The 15,347-nt window shown below is 39.2% G+C and overlaps 1 protein-coding gene across 10 annotated transcripts in view; it reads right to left on the bottom strand.

Annotated features, from left to right (window-relative positions):
• Positions 1-9,035, bottom strand: part of ATRX (ATRX chromatin remodeler) — a 245,445-nt gene extending 236,410 nt beyond the window's left edge. For 6 of the 10 annotated variants that reach the window (XM_057537602.1, XM_057537600.1, XM_057537595.1 and 3 more), the window contains exon 1: positions 8,806-9,035. Coding sequence is in view for 4 of the 10 variants with exons in the window: in XM_057537600.1 (XP_057393583.1) it covers positions 8,806-8,825 (20 nt within the window). In the remaining 6 variants the exon portion in view is untranslated. Of the gene's footprint in view, positions 1-2,171; positions 2,262-8,668; positions 8,772-8,805 lie in introns of those variants that run through there. The other 4 variants (XM_057537599.1, XM_057537597.1, XM_057537598.1 and 1 more) reach the window with 3 other exon arrangements.
• Positions 9,036-15,347: the final 6,312 nt, after the last annotated feature.

The following is a 15,347-nucleotide window of genomic DNA, read 5'->3' on the forward strand; positions in this document are numbered from 1 at the left end:
TGGCTGGAGCACCAAGAGCCTTTCGTCCACACGGCTCAGAGTAAAAGGGAGAAAAAAAGAAAGAAAGAAAGAAAAATAAAATAAAATAAAATAAAGTTATTAAAATTTAAAATAAAAAATAATTATTAAAAATTTTTAAAATTTAAAAGAAAAAAAAGAAAGAAAGAAGAGAGCAACCAAACCAAAAAACAAATCCACCAATGATAAAAAGCACTAAAAACTACACTAAAAAAGAAAAAAAAGGGGGGGGGCAGACAGACCCTAGGACAAATGGTAAAAGCAAAGCTATACAGACAAAATTACACACAGAAGCATATATATACACACTCCCAAAAACAGAAAAAGGAAAATATATATATATCGTTGCTCCCAATGTCAACCGCCTCAATTTGGGATGATTCGTTGTCTATTGAGGTATTCCACAGATGCAGGGTACATCAAGTTGATTGTGGAGATTTAATCCACTGCTCCTGAGGCTGCTGGGAGAGATTTCCCTTTCGCTTCTTTGTTCGCACAGCTCCTGGGGTTCAGCTTTGGATTTGGCCCCGCCTTTGCATGTAGGTCGCCGGAGGGCATCTGTTCTTCGCTCAGACAGGATGGGGTTAAAGTAGCAGCTGATTAGAGGGCTCTGGTTCACTCAAGCCCAGGGGAGGGAGAGGTACGGAATGCAGGGTGAGCCTGCGGAGGCAGAGGGCAGCGTGACGTTGCAACAGCCTGAGGCGCACCGTGTGTTCTCCTGGGGAAGTTGTCCCTGGATCACAGGACCCTGGCAGTGGCGGGCTGCACAGGCTCCCTGGAGGGGAGGTGTGGATAGTGACCTGTGCTCGCACACAGGCTTCCTGGTGGCTGCAGCAGCAGCCTTAGCGTTTCATCCCCGTCTCTGGTGTCTCTCTGATAACCGCAGCTCATGCCCGTCTCTGGAGCTCGTTTAGGCGGTTCTCTGAATCCACTCTCCTCGTGCACCCCGAAACAATGGTCTCTTGCCTCTTCGGCAGTTCCAGACTTTTTCCCAGACTCCCTCCCGGCTAGCTGTGGCGCACTAGCCCCCTTCAGGCTGTGTTCACACAGCCAACCCCAGTCCTCTCCCTGGGATCCGACCTCCAAAGCTGGAGCCTCAGCTCCCAGCCCCCACCCACCCCGGCGGGTGAGCAGACAAGCCTCTCAGGCTGCTGAGTGCTGGTCGGCACCAATCCTCATGCGGGAATCTCTCTGCTTTGCCCTCCACACCCCTATTGCTGCGCTCTCCTCCGTGGCTCCAAAGCTTCCCCCCCTCAACCCCCCGTCTCTGCCAGTGAAGGGCCTTCCTAGTGTGTAGAAACTTTTCCTCCTTCACAGCTCCCTCCCACTGGTGCAGGTCCCGTCCCTATTCTTTTGTCTCTATTTTTTCTTTTTTCTTTTGCCCTGCCCAGGTACACGGGGAGTTCCTTGCCTTTTGGGAGGTCTGAGGTCTTCTGCCAGTGTTCAGTAGGTGTTCTGTAGGAGTTGTTCCACATGTAGATGTATTTCTGATGTATTTGTGGGTAGGAAGGTGATCTCCACGTCTTACTCCTCCACCATCTTGAAGGTCTCATGGATAGACATTTTTTAAGTATCATTTATAAAAACACCAAAACATCTCTTTTTTTTTGGTGGGGGGGGAACAGAGTTACTAGCCAAAATGTAAATTAGTACCGATTTTTTAAAGTATAGTGTAAGGTATAATGTAAGCTCCATGGGGAGCCTTAATTTAATTTGTCTTGTTCACCTAAGCAGTACTTAGAACAGTTCTTGGCACATGGTAATAGTAATTAGTAACAACTAATATTTGAGTAATTATTATGTCACACTAACCTAAGTGTTTTGTGTCCATTAACTCATTTAGTCTTCACACAGCCCAAGAAATATTTGGTGAATGAATCAATACTTTTTGCAGGATGACAATTACAGTCAGTTCTGCAATAATATAACATGAGTTCCTAAAAATCACCAGGTAATGCAAAATTGTGCAATGAACACCATAGGATTCACGGAAAAAACGGGGTTAGAAGCCCAACACTGAAAAAACTTCATCAGTGACACATTTTTTTAAAAAAGACAGAAACCTAATAGAAATGGTAGCACAATTTTACACAGTTTACACATGTTAAGTGATTAAGAAATACACAAGTACAACAATAAATATGGCACGTTACCTTGAAAAAGACCTGAAGTTTGCTTGTGGAAGTGGGCATCAGAAGGGTTGCAGCTCATGAATTACTGTGAAGTGATGGAAGGAGGGTTATCTGAAATCGGATGGAAAATTGTAACAATAGATGTGGATGGGTGTGGCTCATAACACAAGGGGTGAACTGAGGTAGGTGGTAGATGTCTGAGGTATGTGCCTATATATGCGTGTATTTTAATGCAACTCAGTTCAGCTGGATGCAGTTTCCTGCATTCACCCAGGGCAAACTTTCTATAAAGGGCCAGATAGTAAATATTTTAGGCTTTGTGGGCCATTAGGTCTCTGTTGCAACTATTCAACTCTGAGACCGTGCTACAAAAGCAGCCACAGGACAAAGTAAACAAATGGGCTTGGGTGTGTTCCAACACAACTTTATTTACAAAAATAGGCCACTGTTTGGTGGCCATAGTTTGCTGAGCCCTGAACTTGCAGACAAAATCCTAAATAAGCAAATGCAAATTTTGTCTTATGCTCAAATTGTCCCCCGATACATCAATCTTGTTGGAACAAATTCACTTTTCAAAACAAGTGTTATAGCAGAACTAAGTTTAGAATGCTATCAAATAAACCAAAAAATAACTGATATAATTCAAATAAGCAAAATAAATCCAGTATTACTCAAAAATAAACTATTTTTGATTTTGGATTTTATAAATCAAATGTCATCCAAAAGTCAACTGACAAATGACCAAAATAAAGACAACTAATGGTACATTTTGAACACTCATAGTCATTCAAAATCTGTGCATTAAATTCTACACAATCTTCAAGGAAAATGGGTTATGTTTTTGATAGCTCTTCTGAATTAAAATTATCGGGCTCAGTCACAAGGGCACATGTGGCTTTTACAAGATCATCGAGCAATCAAAGTTAACATACGAACTGCACTGTAAGATAAATAAGTTCTGAAGATCTGATGTACAGCACACAGCATGATGACTATCGTTAACAATACTGTATTATATCCTTGAAAGTTGCTAGAGAGTAGATCTTAAATGTTCTCTCCACAAGAATAACAAAAAAAGGTAATTATTGTGACAGTCATTTCAAAATATATACACATATCAAATCAGCACATTGTACACCTTAAACTTACACAATGCTATATGTCAATTATACCTCAATAAAGCTGGAAAAAATACTAATTGCACATGGTTATACAATATTTGCCCAGGAACTGAGTTAAAAATTCTAAGTTGACCTCCTTTCAATTAGAAAACACTAATATATACAACATTTCTTTGCTCAAGCTGCTATAACTCACATCTGAAATCCTCCCCCAGTCTTCTTTGTTAGAAGTAGATGCATCCTCCAAGGGTCACATTCAAATGCTACCTCTCTATAAAGCCTTCCCTGGACCCCATCAGAAATGTCTTCCTACTCTAAACTCCCACAGCAAGTTACTTGTTACCCAACACAGCATGTAGCACTTTATATCCTGCTTCAAATTTATTTGTGAACATGTCTTATTTCCTCTGCTGTGTGGAAAATAAGACTAATCTTTAGCCATACTAATCCCTCTGCTGGACTGCCCTTTTTCACAGCCAACCCTTAACTGCTAACTTACCTTCAAGACCCAATACAGATACCATCTCCTCTGCAAAACTTTCCTAAACATCCCCCAAATTAGGCTTTCATTCATTCTGATCCCTAGCACAACCAATATACCTCCATTTTAGCACTGCTTTGTAACTGCTTATTTACTTACTATTTCCCTCCTTAGATTAAGAATGCTTTAAGGAGGCAGGAATTTTGTCTTTTACCCTTTGCATACGCTAGTACAGTGCCTGGCACCTAGTTGGTACTCAAGTATTTGATCAACTAATAAAGCATTCCTCCAAAATATCGAGTATAGGGTATATACACATGAACACCACTACCATACCAATAAATTTCTTAAACAAATATTTTATGTAACAGTTCACAAGAAAGCTGGACTACTGATAGCAAGAATGGCTACTTCAAGCCAAAACTCAGAGACAAAGTCTCAGAGACAGGATCTGAAAACAGTGGCTAGAGAGCAAAATTCACAGAACCTTTTCCCAGGGCAAAAATCACCAGCAGCTAGAATATAGGTCTCTTCAGAAGTATCATCTCCAATCATAAAAGAGCAGAAATACACTGGATATAGTAATCTTTCAAAATAGAACATATCCTGAGCCACAATAATTATTAACGAACTTCCCAGCAAAGTTTTTCCGTTCTAATAAATGTTTGTGTATGTGACAGTATATATTATATTAGCAACAAAACACCTGTATCCTAACCATGTAAGCTTCAAGGCAAAAAAGATATGCATACATTGAATAAAGAAACTTTCCCTCATCACTTCTTCTCCCTACCCCCAAAAAGGCAAACAAAGTCAAAAAATGATCGACACTAACATAACCAGGATTATGTTTTTAATAACTTTATAGACCATCTAGTACAAGTTCATTCTGTAAATGACAAAGCAGAGGCCTAGAAAGATGAATGATTTGTCTACAACAATCAGTTGAGCAACAGAGCTGTAACTAGAAAACCCAGGTTTAGCTCCGAGTTAAGCACTCATTCCTCCACAACCAGCAGTTCTCAAACTTCTAGTCTCAGGACCTCTTTACACTCCTAAAACACTTAAAAATTAACAAAGACCCCCAAAGAGCTTTCAGTTTATTGTCTTTTAAGAACCGCTGTTATAACCATGTTATCTCCTCCAGAACTGCAGGCTTTATCAGTATCTTTTAAACTTACTCCTGTTTTACAGATGGAGAGCTATGGAGATTAATCATCCTGCATGTCAGCTATCAAGCCAATAAGACAAACATTAGGATACATGTACAGAGAGATCCTACTTAGACACTCCTTTTACTGCCCTGCTATATTCAACATTCCTAAAGGAAGAGCTATACATCATTTTCCAATGGCTTAACCCATTTTAACAGCTTCTGCCAATGTCCAAGAGAACATTCAAGCTCTGGAGGAAAAAGACTTCATGTAAACCCAAGAATTGCCTGTATTCTGTGGCCCAATCCGTAAATTTATTCAGATTTCAAAAGTGAAATAGGCACATAAATACACACAATTTCTTAACAGAAAAAATTATTTCACACACCTAAATCTATATACAAATACCTTTAAGTACTACATTTATCTTATCTCTAGAAATACAATATAAAAGTGAAGGCTCATGGTCAACTATACCAAGGGTTGCCAATAATGAGAACTGGCCTGATCACAATTAAAATCACAAATGTCTTTCTTTTCATCCACACCAATAACATAACGAAACAGCTGGCATTTGAATATTTTCAAAACCCTTTGTAAAATTTGCATGTACTCCGCTGCCACAGGCCTGGCCTAATACTTTCCACACAGTGGGAATGCACATATTTCACAGATAACATTTTTCAAAAATACGTTAGTATGCAACTGAGTGTGAACTACCACAATAACAGACACTTTCTAAGACATTTTCCCAACATCTCTCAAGTTAGACCACTTCTACCTTTTAAAATTTAAGACCAATAACTGGTTATATTGCTTTCAGCTTTTCAAGTAATCAATTGCCATAAGGATTAGAATGACAAGTTCAATCAAATCTCCAAGATCTTTATATAAAAATAAATGAAAGTTTATCTGTCAATCAGAGGCTGATCTTTCACGCCAAAAAACTGAAGAAATAATCTTATTTAAAACAAAACAAATAACAAAAAACTCTTTAAAAACAATAACAAAACCTTTGAAAACTGAGCCACTGATTTTTCAGTGTATATTTGTCCCTCAGTATCTGAGGGGAGTTGGTTCCAGGACCCACCACAGATACCAAAATCTTAAGATGCTCAAGTCCCATAGTCAGCCCTCCGTATCCGCAGTTCCGCATCCTCAGATTCAACCAACCACAGATTGAAATCCTCGGTACTGAGTGGAGGAACACAGAGCCAACTGTATGATTTAGCCAAATCATCAATTTATTTTCCTCCCTCTTGCCTTTTGGCTATTTTTTTACCACAGAATCCTAGGAATGTTCTTTTTTTTATAAATGTAAGTAAAAATTAGAAACTAATCTTTGCTCCTATTTTTAAGTGCTGGACAGAAGATCTGATAAAGAAAAAATGTGGAACAATTGTGTAAAATAAAATTAATGACAATTCATAGAATTGTTCATATTATTTCTGCCTCACATTAGAAGAGAATCAAGAGTGATTTGGTATTGTGGGTTCAACTCACTCAAGCATTACCAGTCAGATTATCCTTTAACTACAATTATGGCTTGAGATGAATGACACTTCACACTGAGACAGTTCTTCTGAACACCCACTTGGAGCACTTTCATAGTAAATAATCAGCATCACACTTTTTAAAATTAATTCTTTACATTTATACATGTGTTCTTTGCAAGGGGGTTTTCACGTAGCTTAAGATTCTCCTGGAATTAAATGCTTCAGATATCTTACTATCTCATATGAACATAAAAGACAAAATATTATAAACACCTACAAACTCAAAAGACCTACAACAAATGACAATAGTAGCTAACATGAACTTCTTCCATTGTAATACTTGGGCTAAATTAAAATGGTCATAATCACATTATATCTGGCAGCTCAAGGAGGTATTAATGCCTGTGGTTAAGAACATAAGCTCTGGAGTAAAGACTGGGTTCAATTCCAGCTCCACCAATTACAAACTATATAACTTTGATCAAGTTCTTTGATCTCTCTATGCCTCAGTTTCCTCCTTATCTGTAAAAAGGGGAACACCAAGTACCTACCCATAGAGCTGTTCTGAGAATTAATCACGATTACACAGGTCAAGGTCAACAGTAAGCACTCAATTTTAGTTAAGATTATTACTCTTACCACTAAGATCAACAAAAATTCAAGGCCCATAAGGAAAACTGACCCTGGCATAAAATGAATAATTCTATTCAGAAAGTCTATATATAATTAATTTGCTCACCCTAAAGAAAGGGAGAAAATCCAAGTTCAAGCTACGGTTTTAGAGGCAGACTTTGTGAGATTTAGTAAAATCTAGAGGTCATATTTAACTGTAAGGTACACCCTTCATGTCCAGGAACATGGGCACCTGATAATAACTAACCAACAAGTTGTTGGGTACCTCTTACGTGCCCAATACCCCTTACGTAAAGGCTTATTGCACTTGGACCAATTAACACAAATTCGAAAACCAAGGCCACAATCCTTACACAACTAGGGATCTATAATCTAAGAACTAAAGTGCATTTTTTTTCCTCAAAGGAAGGAAAACATCTTCCATCTACTGCTTGTTAATGCAGAAAAACAGGCACAATAAATATCACAGGTTCATTCCCAAATTCTATACACTAGGTAAAGTGCTCTAAAAACATATATACCTATATACTATTAAGATGGTGTATGTATATATATATATATATATATACACACACACACACACACACACACATATACACATATATATATACACCATCCTAATAGTTACTCAAAAGCATATTTTGCCAACTACGAATGCAATTCTGATCTATGATCCCTGTAATTTTACTTTACCACTAGGCGCCAAGGATACATCTCAAAGCAGAAAAATTACTTAATTCACAAGGGATGAAAAGTCAAATGTCAAACTGTCTGAAAAGCAAGCCAGCCACCTGTGTAAAAGTGGTATACATTTCACATTAACAACCCATTATTTTTAGACACTATCAAGAAGCAAATCAGAAGCACAAGAGAAAAGCAGCCTCAACCTAATATAAACGTGCTTGACTGGTAAGAGGTGGCCTGCCAGGCACTGCTTCCTTGCAATAGATCTTACTTCCCATCAACTCATGTTAACGTGCTCCCCACCCCTCTTGGAATATATAAATAAATAAACAAAAATAAGGTCTAATTACTTTTGCTCAAAATTTGCCCATAAAGTGGAGAAACATCTGAGGACTGCCTTACCACCCATTAAAGCTGGACTACACAAAAAGTAGTATACTGGGGTCCTCTGGAAGCAAAACCCTGCGTTAGTATCCCTTTGCCTAGAGGTAAATCCAAGGATACCCCTCAGGGTCTGGAGTAGAGAAGGAATACTGGCAAGACCCACCCGTTCACCCCACAAAATGGCCTTGTCCCCAGGGGCTGCAGAAAAAAACAAATTAAATTCCGCAAGGCCGGGGTACTTCCCGTCTTCGTCCAAACGCCACTAAGTCGTCCCAGGATCTCACATCCTCCCGACCGCCCCTCCCCCTCTTCCCACCCCTCACCCCCCCCTCCTTCTTCCCCGCGCAGTCTCTAGGCCCAAAGATTAGGAAGAAAGACCAGGATACCAAAAACCGCCTCCCACTTCAGGGTCTCAATTCCACAAGCACCGAAGAATAAACAGAGGAGGCCAACTAAGCTTCACGGTTCGGGGAGGCTGGAGAAAGCGCCCGACACGCCAGGCCGCGCCCCCCCCACCCCCACCCCGGGATGGAGCCTGCCGCCGAAACCCCGAAACCCTCCTCACCTAAGGAGAAAACGATGCCTCTTTCCGCTCAGCAAAACACAGGCCTAACCCACCAAGCCAAAGCTTTCCCAAACACCCGGCTCAGAAGGCGCGTAGGCCGAAACCACTGGGATCCGTGAGACGGGGTTGTGTTTTACCTCATGGGCTCAGCAGTCATGTTTTCGCTTCAATGCCTTGTCGGCTTCAGCGACCGTAGGGCGCCACTCTGCGCTCCCCGGTGCCCAGTTACGATAGAAATGCACTGGACTCTTAGTCGTCACTACAGCTGGCGCTGGATCCTCCCCACAGCTCAAAGGCCGCCACCGCTGCCACCTCCGCAGGAGCCGCGGAAACAAAGCGACGCCGCCGCCGCCGCCATTTTGTTGGGCCGAGGCTCAGGCAACAGAATTGGCGCGCCCTCCCTCTTCGTCTTTCCATCATCCATTGGCTGCCTTCTCCGCAGTGCAGATGCCTATTGGTTACAGAAATTCACCTTCTTTGGGGGCCTGTTGCTAAGGCGGTCTACGTCATTTGATCCCCTCCACCTTTTCATGGGGGGTCCAATTCAGTCCCATTGACCTGAAAGTGCTAGTGACGTATTTTGACTTTATTCTGAAAATGCTTTTTAATCCGTCCTCTTTTCTTTGACATATTGACAAAACAAGAACAGCAATTTACATTTATTGAGAGTTTACTATATACCCAGCACTATACTAATCCTTTATCCAGATTGTCTCATGTAATCCTTATACTCTTTGAGTCAGACAGCCGCTTGTTACCTACATTTTCTAGACGAGGAAACCAAAACACAAAGTCCCACAGTAGTGGAGCCAAGATTCCGATCAGACACCACACTCTTAACCACTAATCTATGTGGCCATCCTATACATTTTCTTTCCTATATTCCAGGTTATCATCAAGTTCTTTACTTTCCTAGATGATTTATATATAATATTAATCATTCCAGCATGCTTACAAATATATATATGTATTATAAATATAAAACATAAGACCAACTTGAGATCTGCACACAATTTTTTCAATATTGAATAAATTGCCACTTGGAACACACACGTGGACCATTTCCCCAGTCTGATGTGATGTTTGGCTCACAAACTAACCAGTCTAGGTCTATTTCCACCTCGTTACAGAGGTTTGGCTGTATCATCTCTAAAAGCCTTTCCAGGGAATTCCCTGGCCGTCCAGTGATTAGGGCTCTGCGCTTTCGCTGCCGAGGGCCAGGGTTCGATCCCTGGTCGAGGAACTAAGATCCCACAAGCTGTGCAGCGTGGCCAGAGTAAATAAATAAAAATAGAATAAAAGCTTGTCCAGTTTTCACGTTCTATAATTTAATTGTCTATTGGTAATCTCTGCAAGTCACAAATCAGTTCTCTAAAATCAAATAGTTTCAAGTTTTGTTTCTAAATTTATTCTGCCATAAATAAAGTTCATTCTACTCGCTTTTTCCTGAAATCTGCAAGAGCTCCTGTTGTGTTTAGGTGACAAGGTTGCTGCTTTCTACTGGAATAGCAAGCGATGAGCATTTTTTGAATGGAACACTTTGATAATCTGATAGACTCGAGCAACTTTTTAATCAAGAGAAGCCTGTACACATTTCAAGTCATCTTTCAGATACTGAAGTACCATTGCCAACTGTAGAAACCAGCCTTCTGTATCTGGAATACTGATTTTCTTCTTGTCTTTTATACATTAAATATTACTTAAATATACAATTTACAGAAGTTATGTTTTCCTTGTTAGTAAATGCAGTTAATTTGAAAGGAGATCCACTCTGTTAGAAGACGTCACACAACTTTCAAACGAGCTCTTGGGGACAAGACTCAACACTAAGCAGCTTTAAATGGCAAATTCCACAAATAGAAAAACATCTTAATAACAAAATTATAATCACAGAATTTTAAAAATATAAAATAACTCAGTATTTGTGAATCATAAACAGAATATCTTTGCTATTAAAGGATGACTAACAAAGTTTTACTGATGTATTTATAGGGGGATCACTTTCAACATATAATTTTCAAAGACTTTCCTTCAGCTGTATTTTAGAAAAAATTCACTAGTACACATCACTTTCACATTTTTCATCAGGTTGCCACAGAAATCAACATAGACCCCTTTCTTGGACTCTTGACCATAAATGTGTGATTTGCGAATCTACTTATTTGCTTTGGAAGAAAGACAAGGTAAATTACCTTTAAAAGTGCAAGTTAGATGAAAAAATAGATACTCTCATAATTTTAAATAAACAGCATCACAAATTCTGACTATCTTATGTCAAAATCATAAAGCTTTGGTGATAACCATGAAATTTTTGAACGTATATATCCTTTAATTCAGAAATTTAACTTCTAAGAATTTATCTAACAGATAAACTCTACATGTGAAAAATGAGTTGTCCACAAGACTATTCATTGCAACATTGTAACATCAAAGATTTAGAAACAACATAGATGTTCCTCAATAGAGGACTGGTGAAATAAACTATGCTATCCATATAACATAATACCACATAAGTCCTTAATATAAAAATTTTTCAAAAATCACTTGTGTTTCTATGCACTAACAACAACCAATCCAAAAAGGAAATTAAGAAAACAATCTCATTTTCTATAGCATCAAAAGGGATAAAATACTTAAGAATAAACTTAACAAAGGCCATGAAAGACTTGCACACTGAAGTCTATAAAGCATTGCTAAAAGAAATCAGAGAAAGACAAAAAGAATGGAAAGACATCTCATGCTCATGGACTGCAAGACTGACTGTTGTTAAAATGTCCTACTAGCTAAAAAGACCTACAGATTTAATGAAGTCTGTATTAAAATCCCAGTGGCATTCTTTGCAGAAATAGAAAAAAATCCCAAAATTAACATGAAAGCTCAAGGGACCTTAATAGCCAACTCAGTCTTGAAAAAGAAGTGCAAAAGTGGAGACCATACTCTTCCCGATTTCAAAATATACTACCAAGCAACAGTAATCAAGGCTGTGTGGTATTGGCATAATATATAGAAAATGGAACAGAAAAGAGAGCCCAGAAGTAAACCCTTGCATATATGGCCAAATGATTTTCAACTAAGGTGCCAAGACTACACAATGGGGAAAGGATAGTCTCTTCAATAAATGGTGTTGGGAAAATAGGATATCCAGCTGCAAAAGAGTGAAGTAGTACCCTTAACTTATACCATATACAAAGATTACCTCAAAATGGCTTAAAGACCTAAACCTGTAACATTCCTAGAAGAAAACATAGGGGGAAAGCTTTAGGTCATTTAATTTGGCAACTGGTTTCTTGGATGTGACAGCAAAAGCACAAGCAATGAAACTAAAAAAGATAAATGGGACTATATCAGATTTTAAAACTTATGCACATCAAAGGAAACTATCAACAGTGTAAAAAGGCAACTTACAGAATGGGAGAAAATATTTGCAAATCCTATATGTGATAAGGGGTTAATATCCAGAATATATAAGGAACTTCTACAATTAACAACAATGACAAATAAAGAATAAAAAATGGACAAAGGAATTGAATAGGCAGTTCTCTAAAGAAGATATACGAATGGCCAACAAACATATGAAAAGATGCTCAATGCCACTAATCATAAGAGAAATTCAAATCAAAATCTCAATGAGGTATTATTTCAGGCTGTTGGAATGACTATCATCAGAAAGACAAGAGATAACAAATGCTGGCAAGGGACTTCCCTGGTGGCACAGTGGTTAAGAATCTGCCTGCCAATGCAGGGGACACAGGTTCGAGTCCTTGTCTGGGAAGATCCCGTGTGCCACAACTACTGAGCCCGTGTGCCACAACTACTGAAGCCCGCATGCCTAGAGCCCATGCTCTGCAACAAGAGAAGCCACCGCAATGAGGAGCCTGAGCACCACAATGAAGAGTAGCCCCCGCTTGTGGCAACTAGAGAGTGCCCGTGTACAGCAACGAAGACCCAAGGCAACCAAAAATTAATTAATTAATTAATTATTTTAAAAAAAGAAATGCTGGCAAGGACACAGTAAAAAGGGAATCCTTGTGCACTGTTGCTGGGAATATAAAATGGTGAAGCTGCTATTGAAAACAGTATGGAGGTTCCTCAAAAAGTTAAAAAGAGAATTACCATACAATCCAACAATTCCACTTCTGGGTATATAACCAAGAGAATTGAAAGCAGGGTCTCAAAGAGATAATTGCCCACTGATGTTCATTGTAGCATTATTCACAGTAGTCAGGAGGTGGAAGCAACCCAAATGTCCATTGGCAGATGAACAAATAAAGAAAATGGAATATTATGCAGCCTTAAAAAAGAAGGAAATCCTTTCGTACACTACAACATGGATGAACCTTGAGGATATTATGCTAAGCAAAATGTCACTCACAAAAGGACAAATACTGTATGATTCCACTCATATGAAGTATTTTAAATAGTTAAAATCCTATAAATGGAAAGTAGAAAGGTGGTTGACAAGGGCTGGGGAGATGGGTAAAGGAGAGGGCATTAGTTTTTAATGGGTATAAAGTTTCAATTTTTCAAGATTAAATAGTCCTAGAGATCACAACAATCTAAATATACATAACACTGCTGAACTGTACACTTAAAATGGTTAAAATGGTAAATTTAATATTACATGCTTTTTTTACCAAATAAAAACTTTTTTTGAAAGGCAGGCATAGATGTACATATATGAGATGTTTTTCTAGTTATTATATTGTTAAATGGAAAAAAAAAGCAAGTTGCATAACACTGTATTTTAATATTTGTGTTGGGGAGAGAGCAAGAGCAAGAGTAAGAGCCAGAGTGAGAGTGAGAATGAGAAAGAGAGAGGATAAGAAGTAAAATAACTCTGAAAGAATGAAAATTATATTTAATAATAGTGTTTACCTGGAGAAGATAACCTGGGAGCGGGGGGACCAGGGCAGGAGGAAACTTCACTACACTATATACTCTTTGCACCTTTTATATTTTATAAATACATGTGGGTGTGTTTCCTGTTCAAAAAATGAATGTGAATTTAAAATTAAGACAGTGTGATATTGGTGAAAGAACAGACAAATAGATCAATGGAAGAACAGAGAGGCCAGAAATAATCCCACACAAACAGAGTCAATTGATCTGTGGCAAAGGACCAAAGGCAATTCAACGGGGAAAGGACGGTCTTCAACAAATGGTGCTAGCAAAAGACACTGCTAAGATAATGAAAAGATTAGCCACAGATTGGGAGAAAATCTTTGCAAAACATATCTGTTAAAGGACTGATGTCCAAAATACACAAAGAACTCTTACAACTCAACAATAAGAAAACAAAGGCCCAGTTTTAAGATTGGGTTCTTCTTGGGCAAAAGAACCAAAGACACACCTCATCAAAGAAGATATACTGATAGCAGATAAGCTTATGAAAAAATGCTCAACATTATATGTCACCGGGCAATTGCAAATTAAAAGAACAATGATATACCACTACACAACTATTAGAATGGCTAATCCAAAACACTGACAACAACAAACGCCAATGAGAACATGGAACAACAGGAACTCTCATTCATTGCTGATAGGAATGGAAAATGGTAGACACTTTGGAAAGTTTCTTACCAAACCTAAGGCTAAACATACTTTTACCATATGATCCCACACTTGCAGGAATGAATGCACGAATGAATTGGAAAATGACATCCACACCAAAACCTGCACACAGATGTTTATACCAACTTTATTCATAGTTTCCAAAACCTGGAAGCAACCAAGATGTCCTTCAGTAGGTGAATGGATAAGTAAACTGTGGTGCAGCCAGACAGTGGTATGTTATTCAGTCCTAAAAGAAATTAGATATCAAGCCATGAAAATACATGGAGGAAACTTAAATGCCTATTACTAAGGGAAAGAAGCCAATCTAAAAAGCTATATACTGTATGATTCCAACTATCTGATATTCTGAAAAAGGCAAATCTATGGAGACAATAAAAAGATCAGTGGTTGTTAGGGGTTGTTGGGGGAGGGATTGATGAAGAAGAAGAGCACAGAGGATTTTTACAGCAGTGAAACTATTCAGTATGGTACTATAATAGTAGATATTTGTCATTATACATTTGTCCAAACCCAGAGAATGTACAACACCAAGAGTGAACCCTAATGTAAACTATGGATTCTGGGTGATAATGAGGTATCAATGTAGGTTCATCAATTGTCACAAATATACCACACTAATTCAAGTAATTAATAATAGGGGAGGGACTTCCCTGATGGTCCAGTGGTTAAGAATCCGCCTTCCAATGCAGGGGATGCGGGTTCGATCCCTGGTCAGGGAACTAAGATCCCACATGCCACCGGGCAACTAAGCCTGTGCGCCACAGCTACTGAGTTCACGCACCTCAACAAGAGAGCCCAAGTGCTGAAATGAAAAGATCCTGCATGCCGCAACTAAGACCCGACACAGGGGCTTCCCTGATGGCGCAGTGGTTAAGAGTCCGCCTGCCAATGCAGGGGACACGGGTTCCAGCCCTGGTCAGGGAAGATCCCACATGCTGTGGAGCAACTAAGCCCCTGCTCCACAACTACTGAGCCTGTGCTCTAGAGCCCACGTGCCCAGAGCCTGTGCTCCACAACAAGAGAAGCCACTGAAATAAGAAGCCCACACACCGCAACAAAGAGTAGCCCCCACTCGCTGAAACTAGAGAAAGCCCACGCGCAG

Source organism: Balaenoptera acutorostrata, chromosome X, assembly GCF_949987535.1.
Source record: "Balaenoptera acutorostrata chromosome X, mBalAcu1.1, whole genome shotgun sequence".
Taxonomy (NCBI): Eukaryota; Metazoa; Chordata; class Mammalia; order Artiodactyla; family Balaenopteridae; genus Balaenoptera; species Balaenoptera acutorostrata.